General features: G+C 38.0%; 1 protein-coding gene across 1 annotated transcript in view; it reads right to left on the minus strand.

Moving 5' to 3' along the window:
* Nucleotides 1-22,855, minus strand: part of COPA (COPI coat complex subunit alpha) — a 35,001-nt gene that overhangs the window by 11,756 nt on the left and 390 nt on the right. The window contains exons 2-17 of the mRNA XM_063103781.1: nt 19,932-20,045; nt 19,659-19,732; nt 18,228-18,308; nt 16,529-16,605; nt 15,567-15,676; nt 10,640-10,749; nt 9,172-9,271; nt 8,417-8,552; nt 7,785-7,867; nt 6,236-6,386; nt 5,199-5,265; nt 4,234-4,309; nt 2,227-2,309; nt 1,445-1,584; nt 799-884; nt 544-682 (exon numbers count right to left, since the gene is read on the minus strand). Of these exons, the coding sequence (XP_062959851.1) occupies nt 544-682; nt 799-884; nt 1,445-1,584; nt 2,227-2,309; nt 4,234-4,309; nt 5,199-5,265; nt 6,236-6,386; nt 7,785-7,867; nt 8,417-8,552; nt 9,172-9,271; nt 10,640-10,749; nt 15,567-15,676; nt 16,529-16,605; nt 18,228-18,308; nt 19,659-19,732; nt 19,932-20,045 (1,627 nt within the window). The remainder of the gene's footprint in view (nt 1-543; nt 683-798; nt 885-1,444; nt 1,585-2,226; nt 2,310-4,233; nt 4,310-5,198; nt 5,266-6,235; nt 6,387-7,784; nt 7,868-8,416; nt 8,553-9,171; nt 9,272-10,639; nt 10,750-15,566; nt 15,677-16,528; nt 16,606-18,227; nt 18,309-19,658; nt 19,733-19,931; nt 20,046-22,855) is intronic.

Genomic DNA, 22,855 nt, shown 5'->3' on the forward strand with positions numbered 1-22,855 from the left:
TAGAGCTATGACATGGATGAATCTTACAAACAAAATATTGAACAAAATACAAAATAATATATTCAGTATGACTTCATTGATACAACATTCAAAACCAGACAAAACGAAATCATATTAAGACACAAACTGGGTGGTAAAATTACAAAGAAAAGAAATTACAAGGAAGAAATTACCATAAAAATCAGAATAATGTTACTTTTGGGTGAGAAGGGAGGGGGTTGTGATCACTAAGGATCACATGGCAAGGGGCTTCTGGGGTGTCAGAACTGTTCTATTTCTTGACTTGGGTAGCAGTTAAACAGATGTTCACTACGTAACTTATTTGCTATTCTGCATATTTATAATTTATGTAGTTCTCTATATTTGTGTTATATTTCACAATTTTAAAAGAGTTGAAAAAAGAATGCTCCGATGCCCCTAGTATATATATGCCAAAGCTTTTCCATGAAGAAAGTTCATGGGGACTTCAGTTATGTCTCAAGACAGTACAGTAATTTCAAGAAGCTGCCTTTTCCCACTCTGTATCCCAGAAAATTAACTTACCCAGTGGTGACGGCATATTTGATGTGGTTGCTTGTGGTATAGATAAATACCCCACTCTCATCCCAGGCCCCACTCTTGACACGAATATTCTCATGAATGTTACACAGAGCATCCAGTTTGCGGTTACAGATCACAATGGCTGTAAGAGGCAAAGGGCATGAGTGCTCTGTTGGATAGGGTGAGTGCAGTAGTCTGGCAGGGATGGGGGAGGGTGGTACTGGTTTCCAAATCAGGGTGGATATAATAAAGACTTACCATGTTTGGCCAGTAGTGCTACATGGGACATGTCTGCTGACCAGATAACATATTTCACCTTGGAAATCTTCACAGATGCCAGAGTCCTGAGATGACAGAGGAGCAAACATGAAAGGACCTGATTCCCTTGTCTCAGGCTATAACCCATGTCCTTTTCACCCCCAAATTAATGCAAACTTCAATTTCTTAACATAATACCAAATAAACATTTCCTATATAGTAGCTTAGTGACAAACATTTTGACTCACATTGTGCCATTCCCTCTTCCTCAACTCCATCCCTCATCCCCATGTAATTAAAGACTTGTGTATGTCTGTTTTCACCACTGCACTGTAAGCTCCTTTAAGTACAGAAACTGTGTTATTCATCTCTGTGTCCCTCTCATTCTAAGCCCCGAAAGCAATCTTTGTCCAGATACTGTAAAAACAGATAAATAAAGAAGCGCTTGCTATAATGCTAGTAGGTATGTGCAGGATGGAGAGTGATCACGGAAGGTTAAAAAGTGGCTAGAAAGCATCTTGGAGTTACAACACAAGAAGTGGCCAAGCCATGAGACAAACTCACTTGGGGGGAAAAAAGGCTCCTACTGAGATGCCCACTCTCCCCCACTACATGCCTGTCTGCTTAGGGGCACCTGACATGTTACCGCTTTTGCTGTACGTCAAAGAGTGTGATGGAGTCTGCGTCTCGAAGCAGGAGATTGCCTGTGCCAGCATAGAAGATCTCATCACAGTTGGGCACCTGTACCTTTTTGGTAATCTCATTCTTCAGATTCTTGATCAGAAGCTGAAATGAGTATTAAAGGTGGGGTTAAGAGAAGGAGTGCATATATAAGATGATGACAGCCAACAATGTCCCTTAGCAATTGTTCCTTAGCTTCAATAAACTAAGTCTTTTTTTTTCCTGTCCAAGTCAATCACCATTCCAGATAGACCACTCCAACCAAGATCCTCTCCAAGCGCCATAACACCTCTTTTTTCCCCCAAAGTGAGTTTTTTAATCAGAGGGAGAAAACAGCATTTCTGGGGCTTAAATTTCTGTTAAATATTTTCTTGAGAGAGACTTGCTTATCGTGTGCTGGACTTATTATTTCAAGTATCAATGGTGGTAGTAGAGCAGAGGGAGATCTACTACTCATCCAGCCCATCCATTTCAAATTTGATGCTTTTTTTGGCTCCTATAGTCAAGGGTGACTTCAGCTTGGTTCTTAAGCCCAGAAGCACAGTGATCATCAACCTAACCAAATCAATTTTAAAGCCTTTTTCCCTACAGAGATTAGCATAGGGCTAGGCATAGAGATAGAGTCAATACATGAGGATCACAGGTGCTCAGGGGAGAATAAGGAGAAACAATGCCCTTTATTGTGCAATACACAGGCCACTGCCACCATACTCCCCATATTAGTTTCCAGTTTTAGTCTTAACTTACCGAATGCATCCGATCTAGGACAGCAAACCGATTTCGAGCAACCCAAACGGCTGTCAGGCCTGAGGATCGTTTCCCTTCAGGGGCTGAGAAGAACAAAACCAAAGGGTGGGAGGCATGTGGTGAGCCACTGGCAGGTGACAGAATCAGGTGCCATGAAGCTGCCAGTCTTGCTGGCTGCCATCTTGGCTTTGCCAGTTCAGCTGCTTCCTAACTAATTCAGCTGTAACCTGAGGCTATTGTCAAGTGACTTTTCCCCCACTAGTCCCCTCCAAACTCCAACCCTCACCCCTGCCAAGCCTCTTTTCTCTAGGCCAAGTGGCTGCATTTCAGCCAACACCATGTACTGGCAGAAGGGCTGCCCATCTTAGGAGACAGCACACTCCATCAAGCTAATGAGCAGGGCCTCCCTGGCCAAGCTGCAGCACAGCAAGCAGCCTGTCATGTTGTAGGACCTCCTATCTGAACAAGCTGGAGTAGAGACAGAGCCCCCTCCCCAGGACGCAGCTGCTCTGCTGCTTTTAACATGCAAATGCAGACCTCCTAGTAGGGTAGGGTGGGGTAGAGCATTCCCAACTAAATCTTGACAGGCGAGCTCTGTGCTGGGCAGTATTTAGCATCAAGCTGTTGCTCTGTAAATGTCAACTGGCCATTCTTATTATCCTGAAGACAGTTACAAAATGTTCCTCAGTTCAGTGGTTGATTAGAATTTTGAGATGGACACTCCACTCCTTGGGAAACTTGTTGCAGGATAAACAGAAGACTGCAATGAAGCACTCTATTAGATCAGCAAAAAACTGGACAGAATATGCTGGCCAGCCTTACCTTGTACTTCTCTGGCACCTGGAGTGGCAGGCAATTTACAAAACTAATTATTATCACAACCAACACTCCCATTTTCCAGGGGCCAGGGAACCAAACTATCTAAGTTTTTGCTCTTTCTCTTCCTCTCCTCTGTTGCCCATCATTGGGCTGCACCTTTACTACTTATTATCTCCCTCAAAGGATACAGAAGAGAAGAGAAAATAAAAGTGGAAATAAAACAAAATAAAGATATTTTAAACTCTATTAATTATAATCTGGGGAAAAAAGCAAGTGGGAGGGTTGGAAGGAATCAAATCATAAGATTTAGTCAGAAATAGATTAATTGACTAATTTATAAGGGAGACTTTGATTTATGGATAGCAAATACATATAGGTTTTCTCTTTTTCTCACCATGATCACACTTAAAAGAGAGTGAATGATATTGGCAATAATAATGACCTGGTGGCACGCACAAAAGGGACACAGCTAGCAAAATATTTCTTGGGAATCTGTTGATGGAGTCTAAAATATTAGGAAAGTATGCTAGTAAGAGTGAGGACCTGTGGAATAAACCCCTGACCTGATGAAGTCTATAAACCTGCTAGAGGAAGTACACTAAAGGAGCATAAACGAGAGTCAAATCCATTCTGAGAACCTTTTGTCAGCAAGTTCTAATCATAAGGACACAAACAAGGGATGGCAGTGATGGAAGAGGTAGGCAGGGGTATCAGCTGGATCCTGGGATCCCAGGTGGGGTGTGGAGCTGTTAGCAGCCTCATCTTTTTGACATGCAAAAGGAAGCAAATTGAATCTGGATGTGGATGGGAGAGTATAAATCCCTAGTCCCAGGATGAGACACTGCAAGATTGGAACCACATTTTTAAATAAATGAAAGTACCAGGGTGAAAGTCATATCAGCTGACAATAAACTAGGATAACATGCTGTGTTGAAAGAGAAAATGGAGAGTTCCTAATAACCAAATTATAAAATATATATATCTAGCTGGAGTAATAAAATGGGGAATGAACATGAATATTTCACATCATAGTCGCCTCTGATGCAATTGTCAGCAGCATCTGCCAACAGATATGAGTGATGTGGCCATGGCCTGGGGATAGAATGTGAAAAACTTGAAGAGGAATGATGATGTGGGTGAGATCTGGAAACAGAGTATAGAGTAGAGTAGACAAAAGAGAATGCCTACCATCAGGATTCTGGGAGTCAGCATCCTTGGGGATGGTGTATAGGTCGTAGGTACTATTCTCTAAATTGCTGGCTCTCTGCAGAGGAAAAGGGGAAATTAAAATGTTAGTGAGAGGCACCCAAGATACCAATTTATTTTGACAGAGAAAACAGTTTCATTACATAGACCACAATCTGAAACTATACTTTTCTCACCCTTTGCCCAGAGGGCATTTGTATGTTTCCACATCTAAGAGTTATAGGGCTCCTGGCCAAACAACTCATTATTTATGTCACTTCATTTTCTTTATTGTCCAAAGACGCAGATATTATCTAAATGAAAGCAAGGATTTCTTACTATTCCAAAATTAACAGACTAAGACCTCAATATTTTGGTGCCCCACCTGAGTATACTCATCAACTTAAAAGTCTGCTTGAAAGACAAAAGGCCATCAAAGAATAGACATTAAAGAAAATTGTCAGGAGAATGTGGGACTGCCAGATATTAAAGAAAGACACTAGAAGTTATACAGGTAAAGAGAGGTTTGCATTTTTAACTTGGCCACCAGGGTACTAAAATTAGAATAACATTTATTTTTTGCAAATTATGTGGCCAGAAACAAGGAGGGCTACTTGATGATTCTATTCTGTTTTCACCCAAAGGGAGGGATCCAGATAAGCATCTTCTTTGCATAGGATATAGCTGTAAACATTCTTTCAAATCACTTTCAGTGACCTAGGTCATTTATCTTTACACACCATTAAGTTTAAGAATTGTTAGCCTTATGATATAAGTTCACAAACCCTTAATATGTTTATGATAACTGAAAAGCCTACCTGGTTTGAGCTGTTAAGTGTACCCTATGTTAGCTCTAACAAAATGAACATTAAATAACTCCCAAGAAGCCATTAGAGATTCCCCAAGGGCATGAGGAAGAGACCTATGGAAAACAAGGAGAACTTAGAAAGACTCCATAAGTTACTTACTGTACACAGTAGGACTGCATTTTCCGCTGGATTGTATGACATATTAAACACAGGAAACTTGGAACCACTAGAGATATATATAGAAAAAGGAGAAAAAAGGAAGAAGCATAATAATAGAAGGAAAAGAGGAATTACTCCTACACCTCCTACTGATCCAATCTTTACACATATTCTCATCATTTTTATAATCAATAAAAATAAATAAAAATTCCATTTATTCTCTTCCTTCCTTTAAGGCTTGGGAATTTCCTATCTCAGCTTTGAGTAAACAGTTCAAAATGGCAAAACCTGGAACAAATCAAATTATTCAACAGAAGGTAGGGTTAGCACTCAATGTAGTAAGTGGGATTGATCCTGCTTGGGTACAAATTCCTACACACAATTGTAGTGAACACTGCAGAGTAACATGATGGGATTTGTCTCTGGCTGGTTTCTCCTGTCCGTTGGAGTGTTCACATAAACCCATGTTTTTATTGTAGTGATGCTAGAGCATGGTTATCAAACCCTGATGCCAAAGTTTGCCACCATGAATGTTTCAGCATGCTGATGCAGCTGGCTTTCCAAAAGGACAGTTCCTTTTGCCAAGCATCCCAGAGGTTATCATATCTTTGGAGGTGAGTTTCCAGAGATATATATTTTGACTTAGAGTTGTATGTATTTTGCCAGAAAGCAAAGGAAGAGTTACAGAAAAGAAATGCCAAATAAGGCAAAAAGATCTATCACCAACTTTGGCTGCTCTCTACCAGGAAACTTTTTCTAGCTTGAAAGAGACCTGGCAAACTGTGGCAGTATGATTTCCTCTCCACAGGGTCACTAGCATTCTCAACAGGGGAACTCCCATTCTACACACAGCCACTTCCTTGCCTACCATGCTCCTAGGATTTAAACTGAGCAGGCTCATCCTATGGAGATTCCACTTGTGACAAGAGATAAGACCCAAAATGTTGTTTTGTTTAAAAGGAAAGGGCCCCATTTGTGGGTATTGTATCATGGTGACAGATGAGAAGGTTTGGAGGGAAGAAACAAGTCAGATTTACCTCCGCAACTGCATCACAGCTACATCCTTAGAGCTGTTGAAATCTAACTGACGTAAAAATCGGTCCTTGACATAATGCAGCATATTGCCATGAACAGCATAGGCTGGTCGTTCCCGTTCCAGCTTAAAAACAATCATGCCACCATCATGGCCTGGGACAGAGAGAAGAGAGAAAAGAATCAGCTGTTGGCAAGAAAGCAAGCTAGAAACAGGAGATGCAGAAGGATGACAATTCTACAGGTACGGTAAAAACAAAGACAAGACACCTAAATGCATCCCTTATTGGCCTAAATTCTCACAATTCTTGGAATTTTTTTTTCAAAAATTAAACTTTGCTAAATTTAAAAGTTCTTGGAATCTTCGTTCAAATAATGCTGTGAATCCTTTCCTAATACTATATCACACTGCTACATTTAGCCATACCCTTCTGTGTTCCCCTAGCACTTTGTACAAACCTCCATTATAGCACTTACTACCCTGCACTGTAATCATTTAGGGTTATCACCCCCACTATACCATGAAGGCAGAAATTACCATATATAATTATAATTTCTACCCTTTCTCGGTCCCTAACATATAAAAAGAGCATAAAAGTATTCATTGAAAATGAATATTAAATGAATATTAAAGAGCCTTTAGGATTCTGTTTTTAAAAAATGTTTTGTTTTTTCCCTATTAGCATCATCCATCCTTTAGAGAACACTTCCACTCTTGTCCTCGTACTGTCTACTCTCCACACATAAACCAGATCATATCACTTCCCTGCCCCAAACCTTCCAGTGGCTTTCCATTAATTCAGAATAAAATATTAAGTTCTAACCATGGCCTAGAAGGTAATGCATAATCTGGCCTGGACTCACATCCTATTACTTAGTCCCTTACTTGCTGAGCTCCGACTGGCCTCTTTGATGTTCCTCTAACATGCTAAGCACCTCTCATATCACAGTATTTGCATTTACTATTCCCACTGTCTCATTCTCTTTCACTTTTGTGAACCTCCAATTTAAAGTAGCAGCCCCCACACTCACCCCTCCTTATCCCTCTTACTTTTGCTTAATTTTCCTCAAAGCATTTTCCACCACACATCATTTAATATATTTATTGCTTTGTGGTTTATCTCTCCTCACTACAAATAAAAGCTCCACAAAGTCAGTGACTTTGTTTTATAAGCTGCTATAACACCAGCACCCAGAACAGGGCCTGGCACTCAATATGAATTTGCTAAATGAATGAATAAAACTTAGGTTCTAACTTTTCAGCCTGAGAACAAGTGTCCAGTACTAACCTCCTACGAGCTCCCAGGAGCTAATCAAAGAGAATGGGCTTTACTGTTAAATGGATCTTGGTGAAGAAAAAGCACTAAAAGAATACTCTCTAAGACGGTAAGGGAGAAAAAAGGAGAAAAGCTTCAACTAAGTGGCTCTGAGAATTCTATTCCTCCTTATCATCCTACTACATATTTATTGGAGACAAAGCTAATGGAGAATCACTTTTAAGTCGAATAAACTTTGAACTAAAGCAAAGAAAAAAAGAAAGGAAATGGCCCTTACCTGCTGCAAAGAGGTTAAGGTTGGGGTGGGCAGCTAGGACCCAGAAACGATCATGGTCCCTGCGAAATGTCTGAACCCCAGTCCTAGGAAAGCAAAAGGTACACAAAGAAAAATATTAATTTCCTAGGAATCTTCAGCCCATCATATGTAAGAATATTGAATGGCAAGCCAGCAAGCTGATTAAAAAAGTAAAAATCAGGGATAGTAAACTACATATCCTAAGTAATCACAATAAATTCTACCAAGGTACAGAAAGAGGAGACTTCAAACTGACCCTATTATTTTGATATTTCAATTTCCCCCTTTTCATCAAGATTTTCTACTATACTGCTTTCATTCCATATCTCTTATTTCTCTAGCTACAGAACTGGGGGAAGGGAGAAGAAGAACATGTTTAAATTTAAGAGAGAAAAAGAATATATACGGAGATTTCTACTTGACAGTAAATTTGTAAATATTGGCTGATCTCTAGGTCTCTTCAAGTTTTCATAATATATGATTTGATTTTTCTACAAGCTGAAGATGATGAGACAAAAAGTATTCTAATCTAATTTTTAAAAAGAGAGAAAGAGTAGGAGAGAGAAAGGGGCTTTTCCCTTGGTTTGGTCACACAACATCAATAACTTCCTTACCGCTTAGACATATCCCAGACTCGAATACTCTTGTCCTCAGAATTGCTAAGGATCAACTCTTGGCGAGGGTGGAAGACAGCACAAGATACATTGTTGTAATGGCCCCGGCAGGTATCAACCTCCCATGCCTTTGATTCTGAAGGACGAAAAGAATTCGGTCATCACAATTCCCAACTACCATAACTTTGGGTTTTGGAGATATGACATCCTCTTAAACCAAGAGCTAAGCACTACTACAAAATCCTAAATTAGCATCTTCTTTCTAAAAGGGAACTTTTTATCATTTAAGTCTTTTAATCTTTACATCTCTCTTTGTTCTTTTATTCTTAGCCTCCTATCAATTACAACACCTCTTCTCTATCATTCTCTATCCCTTTACCTTGTTTTATATGTCTATCAGGCATGTGTCACAAGTTGACATTTTAGAATAAATGTAAGCTCCATAAGACAGAAGCTTTATCTGTTTAGTCACCATTGTATCTCCAGAGCCTTGAAAAATGTCTAGTACAAAGTGGGTACTAAATAAATACTTATCAAATGAATGGATAAATTCTTATTTTTAACTATGTTTATACTCCTCAAAATCAGGATACCACCAGAGGAAAAAGGAGGAAGGGGCAATTTCTATGCTCCCAGGATTAGCATAATCACCTAAGGTAGGAAAATAGGTCAAAGTCCAGAAGTCCTGGCTACTTTACCTTGATGGCCAGCAGTCAATTTCTTAAACATGGTAATACTGTCACTGGTTCACTCACCATTCATGCGCCAGATCTTCACTTGACGGTCATCAGCCCCAGATACAATAAGAGGCATAGTGGGGTGGAAGGCAGCCCAGTTTACTCCACGATCATGACCCTGTAGAAAAAAAAGAAGGGATTCTCCTAAAACGTCTTTATAACCATTACTCAAAGCAAATCAATGAACCATGCTGGTGATTACAGATGTCTATCATTTACTTTTCATGTGAAAAGACTCAAGAAACTATGTACTCTAAGATTTCAAACATCAGAATCATCATGTCAGTCTATCCAATATTACCCCAAATTCTCATGGGAATTTCCAAATATTTATACCCCCAAACTTACCTTCATTTGTGTTTAGTATATACTGCCTTGTTTTTTACTTGTCTAACTATATCTTATTTCTCCAACTAATTATTAATATCTCAAGTATAACTTTATAACTTAATTTAGAAATTCTCAAAGTGTTGTCAAGAAACACTTGAAGGATCCCTAAGATTCTTTTAGGAAGTCTGCAAGGTCAAAATCATTTTTATAATAATAATACTAAGACTTTATTTGCCTTTTTCATTCTTATTCTCCCATGAGTGTACAGTGGAGTTTTCCAAAGGCTATATCGTATGTGATGATGTCATTGCTCTGATGGCTAATCAAATGTGTGTTGATATATTTCATGTTTTAAAAGGTTCTGTTTTAATTTCAAATATGGGAAAAACTGACAGATATAAACCACATAAACAAAAACTCTTTGAGTTCCTCAATAAACTTTAAGAGTATGAAGAGATCCTCAGACCAGAAAGTTTAAGAACTGCTGATATCGTACATTTATATAATGTATTCTATTTATAGATAAGGTAGTTTTGAATAAGTATTTTTGAAGTTATCATAGTGTGGTGAAAAGCACCTGGCTTTTGGAGTCAGACAGATCCAAATTCAAATCCTAGTTCTTCCACTTACATGTAGACTTCAGTAAACTGCTTAATTTCTTTAAATCTCAATTTTTTCCATCTGCAAATGAAGTAGTTGATAATATCTATTTTATTGGATAGCTGTGAGGATTAAATTAGATTTTTTTTTAAGAAACACTAGTTTCTTTCCCTTATGCTTTTCTATTTCCCCTCCATGTTATAAAAGTTACTTATATACAGTTGATTCTCAATAACTTTGATTAAATTTCTTTACATCTACCCCTTACAAAAGGCTTGAGAATGGGCTCTGCTTTGGGATGCTGATGGAACCTATGCCCAGCTTTCTACCTTTCTCCCCACTGGGTCTATAAGATAACATGCCTCTCCCTCAGGTGGCACATAAACTTCATTTTCTGTTGGTTCACTCACAACTCTATTTCCAGTGACTCAAACAGTGCCTGGCACTTAATAAGCACTCCATAAATATAAGTTGAAGGAATGAATAAATGAATGGCATGTTGCGACTTCCCCCAGAGGACAGCCCATATCCAGCCACTGACTGGAGAGATAAGTACCTCTAGTACATGCTTCACCACTGCATCGGTAGTTCCAAATAGATCAACCCCAGTTATTCCTCTTACATCTGACTCCACAGCACCAGGGGACAAGTTTTTTTTCCTTAGACCTTTGAAGGGGCAAGGAGTGGGATGAAAGATGAAAACATAATATTATCAAAAAAAGCACAGTATATCAGAAGCACAGAAAGGTACAGTGATAGACTAACGTCAAAGAAAAAAAATTTAAATAGACTGAAGAAAGAAGAGAGAAACAAGAGCTCCTATCTATTTCTAAAAATGTTCAAAATATTGAAGTATATTCATTATCTTCTCTTCTGCTCCCTCAACACTTAACAGACCTACTACCAGGATTTTTTTCTAGAGAAGGCCAATCCAATCTTCTGACACAGCCAACCTCTTCAACAAATCTCACTTCAAGAGCTGTCTACTTCAGAAAATGCCCACTTTCCATTCATTCTTCAGTGTTCTTAAAATGTGGTCTCAAATAGAAAACATTCAATTTCCACTTTCAACTTCATTGAAATGTGTAACAACTTTTTTTTACATCTCAAAAATGTTCAAGAAAAGACATTTGGGGGAGACTGCAGCTCAGTGTTTCTCAAATTGGAAGCTTTTAGGCAACTCAAGGGTAAGTCGTAAATCTGTTATGGAAACTAGACCTATTAAGCTATTCAGTGGAAGATACCATAAAACCACGAACTGCATATGCAAACAGTATACTCATTCATATCTTCTACTTGACTCTTGGATGTAGGACAAGATAATTAGAACTATGTCCTTTTAAGTTCTTGCCTAAAAGGCTGGTTATGGATCTAAATACATGTATTCTGCCATTAAAATCATTAGAGGATAGTCTCACTGGGAATAATTAGCCCATAATTTGAAAACATTAGGAAAAAGACAACAGGATAAGAGTCTTACTTGTAGAGGACCCACATTTATGGCTCAATGACACTCATCTTTAAAAGCTGACCATTTATGCTATAGTCAGAACCAAAATTACGATAACACTACTACCTCACATTTGAAAAGCACTGGGTGGTTTTCAAAGCACTCTTAACATATGTTATGTGATTTGATTCTAATAAACAACCCTTTGAGGTATGCAAACAGGTATAATTATGAGACCACTTCAAAAAGCTCATGGAAAGATTCATATTATCTTTTAATTCTACTTTTCTACAAACTTTTTAAAGTACCCTTATATATACCAGTTTATAGATAAGAAAATAGAATTGGGACTAAAATCCTATATTTTGGGGGGAAAGTGGAAGATAAAATTACCTAGCACTTGTAAAATAAAAGACAAAATAAAGACAATTAACTATAATAGAGGGAAAATAAAACCTACCATTGAAAATAAAACCTATCATTGAAAAGAAAAACCTAAGTAGCTTGAAGCCTAAATACTGGCATCTGTAGGAAAATACGAAAACTTAAGTCTAACGACTGTATTTAAACACGTTTAAAAATTACAATACATTTCTTCTGTTCTAACAGCGCCTAAACATCAGCATTAGAGAAGTGAGCTTAAAAGGCCGTGACAGTTTTAATTATCTTGCTTTCTGTCTAAGATGAGCATTTATCAGCAGGTAAAGAGAAATAAAGCTAATGCTTAAAAAAAAAAAAAAAAATGCACTCTCCCAAAGCTTCATAAATACATTATTACAGGGATACCTCTTTTCACTTATTTCACTTGTCTCTTTAATAGGATGTCAACTTTTTCTAACGAGTCTGGTGTATAAAACAGATTTAAAGGAAGATACAAAGACAGCTGTGGGGAACTTCATTTCCAATAAGCCTCAGCAAACACATTAAAAGGAAAGCTGTATGACAGAATGGAAGCCTTTGTTGCATTTGCATGTAATGATCCAGGAAAAGGGGAAGGGAAAAAACAGACAGATGAATAGTGACAGGCAGTGAAAAGATACTTAGAGAAGAAGTATTTGAGCCTCCGACAAGCCACTCACTAGGACTGAGGGACAGATAGAAAATTTCTACAGCAGCTACCCAAATCCAGAGGGAGGAAAGGACACTCTCAGAATGGACCAGTTTGATGCATGCCTCCCAGTGGGGACCATAGGAAGCAGTAAAGGGAGAAGGATGAGGACAGGATTTGGCAGCAAATTAATACTTTTTTAGCAGTCATTTCAAAGACTGAGCCTGAGTTACACAGGATTGACATGCAAAGGTGCAAGCACATTAAAATAGTTTAACTGTCAGTTTACTTGGAAGCTCAAGCTAAAAACGTAACCAATCTTCTATATCTAGGTTGTAAATATATTCTCTTTTAAACAAATAGTTTTTGCCAGGCTAACACAAAAGATTCAGGTTAAGCTAAGCCTGTGGGGGTCAATCCTCATGGGAGACATATCAAGAGACAAGTTTTCCTTTAAAGATCTCTATAATCTCTTATTGCTTACCTAGCTCAGAGAGTGTCCCTTTCAAAAAAAGACAGTCAAAAAACTAGAATTCTCACCAGTCCTCTAAATTAGGAGATAGTCATTCTCTTACTCAGAGCTAACTTTCCTTCCCAGAAATTAGCTCTGGTTCCTAACAGATCTGAAAGCTAATTCGTCTTCTTGTGTTCAGACTTATCTGAACTTAAGCAAAAAAGAACCCTGCTGAAAAGAATATGCTGATTTCTAGAAAAGGAAAGAGTAAGTACGAAAGTCTAACCCAAAAGCTCCTTCCACTTGGTTAAATACCATTGCATCTCCTTCCAATCTGGCTAAGGGGTTACTGGAAGTCAAGAGTTGTGGGAAGAGAAAAACACAGAAATGGTAAAGACAGCAGTAACATTAGTACAGCAGGCTAGCACAAAATTCTCACTATGACATATGCTAAGTACAGCAACTGCAATGTTAATATACAGTAACCCATGCACTTTGCACATTCAAGAGCAAGTATAAACCCCACTGGGGTCACACTTTTTCCCTCTTCTCTAATCCAGGGCTCTTAATTTTGATGCAAAAATGTTCTCTGCTTGTAAAAGGTAAAGAAAAGTATTTCTTGCCTCAGGCATTTCATGATCACCAATGAGAGTACAACTATCTGATTGTCCCAAATTGCTTCAGCTAGACCACAGGGACCATGCTACACTAGTGTCAAGTGGCACAAACAATACTCATAGAGTGGAGCAGTATAAGGGCCCTCTCAACCTGTTGTTCTGGAAAACAACTAAGCCCTAATGCCTGAAAGTATCAGTTTAGGTATATAGCAAATTAACTTTCTTATGATCTAGAATGGCATTAGCTACCTGGATACCATTGTTGGAAGAACTAAGAAAACAGTCACTCAAAGTACTTTCTATAGAACTTAATTCTCTCACAGAATCTTAGTTGGGAAAGACTATTCTAAATAATTACCCCTGATCAGCTGGAACAGCATGAGCTGATATCCCAGCCCATCAAGATCCTATAAACTGAGACAGAGAGAGTGCTTTGAATGTGTGCACGGTGAAGAACCATGGAAAGCCATAGCTAGGTTACTGGGAGAGTAGATGCTAAGCTCCCTGGTACTGGAAGTGAGGAGAGGGCACAGGCTCATAGCTCCTGTACCTAGTTCCTCCTGTTGGCATGGCTGGTCACATCTGGGTGTATTTCAAAATACCTAGTCAGTCTGGCAAAAAACTGCAATGGCAAAGCCCTGGAAGAAGAGAGTACAATTGCCCTATCTCCAATACAATCTTCTTTACGCCACTCTCTTCTAATTCTAAGGCTTTGAAAACTGCAAAAACAGCATGATCTAGAGGTTCTATTTTTCAATTCTTCCCATCCCCACTTGGCTGGTTTTTATGCCCCATTAATCTTAAACAACTGCTTTTGTAACATTCCAAATGCTGTATCCAGGAATTCCCATTTTCAACTTGCTGTTCATTAATGGCTTGTAAGAACAAGTACCATATTGCACCAGCCCACCATGCCAGAAGGGAGCTGGGAAAAGCTATCACCTCAGCTGTACAACGCAAAAGGGTGCGTAATAAAGTTATTTATTCTTTCTTCTGTTCTTTATTACCACAAAGAACCAAGCAAAGACCTATGAGGAGGCCTTCCTTTTATGGAATGAAACTGTTTTGTGGTGTAGCCTTACAGAGAACTCAATCTCTAAGAATTTCTAAAGCAGCAAACAGAAAAAGACAATTCAGCAAGTGATGAGTAAATATAACGCAGAAGAGAACCACAGCATTTAGCATCTATCTCATTTCCCTATCCCAACTCAAAACGCTTTCATCTATCTCACAGGTACAGTTCTTTCTCCACACTTAAATTCTCTGGTTAGTATCTTCTTAGATTTCCTTTATACAGAACCAAACATTTAAATGCTTATCTAAAAATCATAATGTACAAATTATAAAAGAAGTAATTATCCCAACTATCCAAAAATCTATAAATTATTTGATTTCTGGTCCTAGAAGTCTGCCTATTAAAAGTCTGCCCATTAAAAGATACTCAGGACATAAAAAATCACCCACCATCCCCCCAACCCCAGCCATGCTCCTTACACTAGAAGAGACCTAATAAAGGGATTTTCATATTTCTAAATAAGGCAACAAGATCCAAGAGTCCTGTATCCTTGCATTAATCTATTCTCAAAATTTATTTTTGTGAAAGACGCATTTTTTTATTTTAGGGGAAAGCATGATTCTTAATCAAATACCCGATGGCATATAGATTTTAACTAAAAAGTCAAAATTTCTTCAAATCGAATGGATTTTCTGGAGTAACCACTTTTCTCAGTGAAGAACCTCTAACATGAAGAACCATCAAAACAGATTCAACACCCTCAGAAACAAAGATGGCTATTATATGTGAATGGAATATTCTAAATTTTTCTATTCTAAGCCAACTATCCTCACTATTTTAAGCAATTGCAGTTTTGAGGCAGACATGACTAGCTTGTCCCATGAACTTGGGCAGCTCACCAGAAATATCCCAAACGCGCACAGTCTGGTCCAGGCTGGCTGATACAACCAGGTCTTCTGAGGGGTGGAACTGAGCACACATTACATAATGGTTGTGCCCCGTTAACACACTGCAAGGAAAAAAAAGAGAAAGGTAATACCAAGTTAGCGGTGGGAATCAACAGACTCCTAAACTAAATACCTTTCTCCATATTCAATAGATGCTAATCCAATTATACTTTTATGGAGTCAAAAGTAGGTCATCCTAACAATTATGAACTAATAATAATAAGCAAAGTCAGCTATTTTAAGAATAGCCTCTTCTTGCCTCTCATGTTTTAGTATTCAAATATTACTAATTTCTGGGCTGGTTAGCTCAGTTGGTTAGAGCATGCTGTTGTAACACCAAGGTCAAGAGTTTGGATCCCAGTACTAGCCAGCCACAAAAAATAAAATAAATAAGTAAGTAAATATTACTAATTTTAGGAGAACTGAGATTACATAGCTCTCCTCTCAGATTAAAGACACATTAAAATGTCAAAATAAATGTAACCTTAGTAATTCATACTGGAAATTATCTGTTAGATTTTAGTAGGGTACCCTTCCTAGAGGACATCATTTTAAATGATCCATACCTCTTCACAGAAAGTTCTGTGTAGAGTGCCAGCCCTGAACACAAAGCAGGACAGAGGACTAGATCCTGATTCAGGTTTTATGGGACCAGAATGAAAAGTTCTTGTTCTAAAAGCCTAGCTATGTGACCTCTTTTCTCTAGTAAGAAATTATCAGAAAATACAGATTCATACATTACTAATGAGATTACCTCTACATTATTTTGTATTTGAAAGCATCTTACAAATATAATCAGTATTAATCAGCAGACATGGCCCATTTGGGAAGGGAGATGATTGTTAGGAAGATAAGCTGGTTAAGAAAAACTAAGAATTAAGACTCTTTTTTGAGCCCTCTGCCTTCCGCTTTACCAGACACAGGTTCTAGATTGCCAGTTCCACACTCGGATGGTCTGATCATCTGAGGCACTCAGAATCCAAGGATACTCCTGAAAGACATTCCAGACAAAGGCTTTGAATATTAAATGAACTTGTTCTGTTAGGCTCTTGTAACCATTTTTCTCTTTTGGGGGAGCCTTCCATTGCCTAACACCTCAGTTGTATTAGCAAAGGGGCTTCTGCTTCTGATATTGGGCTAGCTGTCTTCTCCTCCCCAATGGTCTACCAGCTTTTCCCAACTCTGACATTTTCACCTGTAAGATTTAAGAATGAAGCCAGACAGACACATAACAGATACTTAGAGGCAGATAATATAATATTTATTTACATTTACTTTTAGATATATGTATGAGTGTATATTTATACTTACATATAGTTAATCATGTAAATTAAGATCCTGTGAAAGACTCTTCTCTCTTTAACTTTAGGATGGGAATATCATTTTATAGTCTGGCTTCTCCCTGTGAGACCATCCAGTTTTAAAAAATTCCCAAGTCTCAGTAAACAAGGCAAAAAGTAAAACGTAAAGACAATTTAGCCTTTTTGAAGTACATAAGATTGTTGAGAAATGGAAGAATTTTCTATTCACAGTCACACCTCCAGTGTTTAACACAGAGCTTAACAAGTACAAAGCACACACATACTTGTTGAACTGAAAAAAATAAAATAAAATAAGGTTTCTCATAATTTTCCAGGTAGATAGCAACTTGTTCTAGGTAAGGGTCTTCATCAAGTCCTTTATGGCAATGACAAATAGTTCCTACCTACTAGATTATTTTATTGAGTGATTATCTGTCTCAAATGTTTCAGTTGTAATTTTCTCAAACATTCTTTCCAATCCTCAAATTTAAAATTTTTTTTTTTTTTTTAAAGATGACTGGTAAGGGGATCTTAACCCTTGGCTTGGTGTTGTCAACACCACACTCTCCCAAGTGAGCCATGGGCCAGCCCTCAAATTTTAAATTTTTAAAAAGAAAATAAAGTATACTCAATCAGTAAATTCTTGTTTATTTCATTATATTCTTTCTAACTTAATTCAAGAGACTTATTTTACTAAGAGTCAAAGAATAGTATGAGTTACTTTTAATAGCAGAGAATTATAGGGAGATCCAGCTAGGTTGGGACTGGAGTAAGAGGTTAGGAGTCTCTAATCCATAACTCGCTATGTAAATCTACTATGATATCTGAGAGAGCAAAGAAAGCAGTAAGCCTGGCTAAGGGAATAGCTTCCACCAGACCCCAAAATCCTACGACAGAGGGACGTGATTATTAATACTTCAAAACACTTATTAGCTCATCAAAACAGCATCTTAGTTTGACCTTCCTCCAACCTACCCACTGCTTAGTAATAATACCTCACATAGGATTAGCCTGCAAACTTTTGTTTGCTAGCTCAGCAAACGTGAAATCAAATCCACACTTTTCCCCACAGAGAAACAATGTCTTCCTCATAAAGCCCGCTGAATCCAATTAAATTAAATTCAGTATAACCCCAAGTGCTTCCTTTTGCAGAAGGAAACAAAGCAGAAAGGTCAACACCACATAGATCCTAGAAGAGCCACTCTAAAAACATAATTCTGTTAGCAAAGCATGGGTTCTTAAGGATCAAGTAGAAGATTACTATGGGGAAACTAAAGAATGTTCCAAAACCTGAGCCACCATTGCTACTTACATGATGAAAAAACGTGGTGCGGATATAATCTAAGTGCCCAAGCAATGTGAAAAGACAGCGCCGAAGCTTGTAATTCCAAACCTGCAAAGACAGAAATCCAACTAAGAAATAGGATATATATGGGTCTTCAGCTTCTGAAAGGCTCAGGTTTCTCAATGAACAAATTTGGATTTATATTTTGGCATTTTAAAATAGGTAGAAACTTTGATAGGGAGTCTTGTTTAAGATTGTAGGGAAAAAGACCAAAGATAAAAATATAGGTCAGCTAAACAATGTGGGTGAATGGGGGTGGAAGGCAAGGTTAGGGGAAAGCTAAAGATAAAATTATAGAAAAGTTTTTCTTTCTTTGGGAAGAGACCATCTCTATTTAATAACAGGAGACAATACAATTTATCCAGGGCTTAACTTGAAACTCTTCTTCTATTGCATAATTATGTTCTCAGCTTGAATACAGACCACTTAGTGCTTTACCTATCACCTTAGAAAAGTAGGATGCCATGATGACTCTCAAGGAAACAATAATATAACATCTATTTTCTGTCTCTATAGATTTACCTATTCTGGACATTTCATATAAATGGAAGATAATTCCTTTTTTAAAATATTAATCATTTTAGAAAATAGCTTTTTCTTAAATGATACCCAGTCTTTCCTTCCTTAAATAGATTTTAAGGAAACCCTACTTAACCAATTTTTATTTTTAAAAGATGACCGGTACGGGGATCTTAACCCTTGACTTGGTGTTGTCAGCACCAAGCTCTCCCAAGTGAGCTAACCGGCCATCCCTATAGAGAGATCCGAACCCGTGGCCTTGGTGTTATCAGCACCACACTCTCCCAAGTGAATCATGGGCCGGCCCACCTGAGTAATCTTTAAAAAAAAAAAATCTAAATCTGATATCACTCCAATATTTAAGCCCCTTTCATGGTTCCTTTCTATTTATATGATAACATCCAAACTTCTGAGCACTGCAACTAGGTACTCCATGATCTGGTCCCTCTCATCTCCTGACCCTTCTCTTACCTTTTCTCCATTCTCCACACAAAACTAATTAGATTTTTTCAAATGTATCCAGCTATGTCATGCCTTTTGTCTTTGCACCTGGACAGCTATTTCACTTTGAATATCTCTCTATTGTATCATTCACCAAACTGTAAGTCCTATTATTTGGGTATGTTTATCTCCTCTATCTGAATAAAAGCTTCTTGAGAACAGAAGACATTTCTTATTTATTTTTGAATTCCCAAAAAAGAAAACACTATCTGGTACACAGCAAACATTCAATAAATGTTTGCTGGATAAGTGCTCTGCATAATGTTGTCAAAAGCCTGAGCTCTGTATGAGTTGTCCTGTATTTTAGTCCCTTCCATAATTCCCAAACCTTTTCACATCCTTCCATCCTTTATTCCCAGTCATGACAGACCTCTGTACCTTAATCTTATAGTCATCTCCTCCAGAGACAAACAGTGGCTGCTGCTTATGGAAGTCAATGCCTCGCACTGGACCTGGGGGAGAAGGCAGACAACTATGTTAGAAAGAGCTATCCTTGCTAATCTCCATGGTGATTTATATTGAGGATTTTTTCAATTCTATCCCTTCCACATTTTTTAAGCATACAGGAATCCATATCAAACAAAGCTTATACTATCCCAGAAGGCAATAATACTTATATCCCTTTTAACTTCCTCCTAGAAACTATCTTACCATCATGTTCATCAAACTTGTCAATGAGGGTGCACATCCGATAGTCCCATAACTGGATGACCCCATTGTGTAAACTAGTCAGGATCCAGGGTCTTTTGGGGTGAAAACTGAGCCCTGAAAAAAGCAGAAAATAATACAATGAGCTAAGTAAGCCCCACAATGTCACCTTCTGTGAATTCTGATTTAAAAAATAAATAAATGAATAAATAAATAAAAGGAACAACTAGGTTAATCCTAGGCTCATTCATTCATTCAACATGCCTGGTGATTTTTTATTGGATGCCAGATATCGTGAATTTTTTATTGTTAGGTGCTGGATTTTAGCTGCATTCCTAGAATACAGTTAAGTTACTTGGAATCAGTTGATCCTTTAGAGGCTTGCTTTTAAGTTTTGGTACAGCAGCTCCACAGCAGCCTTTAGTCTTGGTCTAACTTGGAACTACTGTTAGGTAATTCCCTTCTGAGGTCTCTGTATAATACCCTGTAATGTTAGGAAGTCTTTCCATTCTGGCTAGTAGGAACAAAACTATTCCCAGCCCAGTGTCAGCTACAGGGATTATTCTGCCTTCTCTTTTCCCACAGTTCTTTTCCAGGCCTGAGGAGGCCCCTGCAGATCTCCAGTGCTCCCTCTGTGCAGCTCCCTCATCTCTGGCATTCTGCCAAGCAAATTCTAATCATCTTTGCTTCCCTGAACTCTAAATTCTATTTCCTCAGTAAGACCACAGCTCCTTCCCTCTCCCTTCATTGCAGCCTGGAAACTAACTCTAGGCAGTAAGCTAAAACAATCATAGGACTCACTTTATTTATTCTCCTTCTCTCAAGAATCACTTTCCTGCACTGCATGTTGAACAATATCTGAAAACCTTTGTTTCATACATTTTGTCCAGTTGTGTAGTTGTTTTTTTGGTGGCTGGCTGGTATGAGCAACTGAACCCTTGACCTTGGTGTTACAAGGCCATGCTCCAACTGAGCTAACTGGCCAGCCCCAGTTGTGGTTGTACTTTGTGGTTGTGTAGTCATTTAAGGTGGGAAGGTAAGTCTAATCCTTGTTACTCCATCATGACTGGAAACGGTAACAACAGTTTAGAACGTACCCTTTCAGACTTTTAATGCAGTTATGTATAAACATAAGCATTATTATTTTATGAAAATGGGGATTACATTATAATGTTCTGCAAACTTCTTTTCTCATTTAACTTTATGATATGGATCTCATTACATTTACGTACATATAAACATAACCTTATTCTTTTTAACAACTACAAAGTACAAATGCACCACACTTTTAAATTATTTTACTGTTAGGCATTTAAATTTCCACCTCTAGTTTTTGGCTATTCAAAGAGCCTGCTGCAGATCTTCTACACAAAATCTAGCCTATTTGTATTATTACTGCTTTAGGCTAAAGACCTGAAAATGAGATTGCTCAAGATCAGAGTATGTGCATTTAACGTTTTGGTAGATACTATTTAACTGTAAAAACACCTTATTAATAAACAGTTTCACCACATTTATGAAGCTACCCATTTTGCACACATTGGCCAATATGAAATGTTGTCAGTTATCTGTTGTTTTGCTTGTTTTACTAATCTAGGACCAAAGTTATCTCACTTTTTTCTTTGTGTTTCTTTCACTGCTAGTGAGATGGAGCTATCTCAATTATTTATTAAACATTTACATTTCTTCTTTTAAATTGTCTATTTTTCCCTTAGGTTGTTCTTTTTTTTTTTCCTTTATGATATATAAGAATTAACGGAAATTAACCATCAAATAGTCTGACTTTTTTTTTCTTCTCTATAGTCCAACAAGAAATTAGCAGAAGAGAAAATTCAAGGATTTATGAAGACCCACTTCAACCACCCAGGTCCCAGAAATTCTTAATGGTATCCTTCATGATTAAGATTTCCATGAGAAGGGAAGGGGGAAGAGGGTTAGCGAGAAAGTGGTAAAGGGCCACAAAATGATTACATTGTACATGATGAATATGCTAATTATCCTGACTTGATCACCACATATTATACACAGGTACTGATATTCAACTCTGTACCCCACAAATATGTACAATCAATTATGTTTCAATTTAAAAAAATTTCCCATGAGACTTAGAAACTGCTCAGAATATATTCTCCCATTAATAATGGCCTCCAGTTTTTCAGCTACTGAATCTACAACAAGCACTACAATAAACACTTTCCATATAATTTCTGCTTTTAGTTCTCTCTATAAGAGAATATTTTACTCACATTTTATAGATGAGGAAATAAAGATTTAGAGATAAGTAGGTTGCCCAAGGTCATATAGCTTGTTAATGGATGTTTCAGAATTCCAAAGCAAGCCCATCTGACTCCAAAGACCACTTTGCTAAGCTGCATCAGTCATTTGCCCTCCACGCTCATCTGCCCATCCTCAAGCTCTAGAGTTGCCATATTTAGCAAATAAAAACACAAGATACTCAGTTAAATTTGAATTTCAGATAAACGATGAAAAATAATTAAAAAATTATTCGCTGTTTATCTGAAATTTATATTTAACAGGGCGTCCTGTATTTCATCTGGCAATCCTATCAAGCTCAGACTTTACTGGGGCTACAGGCCTCAATGTACAATTTCCGGGTAGGAAATAAAGCCCAATGGAGGCACTGGATGTTGAGATGGTGCAGCCAAGGCCTCCTTAAGTGAGGTAGTGCTGTCTCCGAAGAAGCTACTGACTCGGGTGCAAGTGTCAGAGGTCGAGACTCGACCCCCAGGGCCACTCCATATAACACGGCCATTAAAAAGCCAACTTAGGAGCAGAGGAATAAAAGTCGGGAGCATAGCCCCCAGGAGAGGGGGTAAAGGGAAAGAATACGCAGCGGGCCTACGGGATCCCCTGCGGTGCGAAAACCACTTTATGGGTAAATCAAAGCCCAAGCGAACACCAAAGGA

Source organism: Cynocephalus volans, chromosome 8 (assembly GCF_027409185.1).
Source record: "Cynocephalus volans isolate mCynVol1 chromosome 8, mCynVol1.pri, whole genome shotgun sequence".
In the NCBI taxonomy this organism is placed as follows: Eukaryota; Metazoa; Chordata; class Mammalia; order Dermoptera; family Cynocephalidae; genus Cynocephalus; species Cynocephalus volans.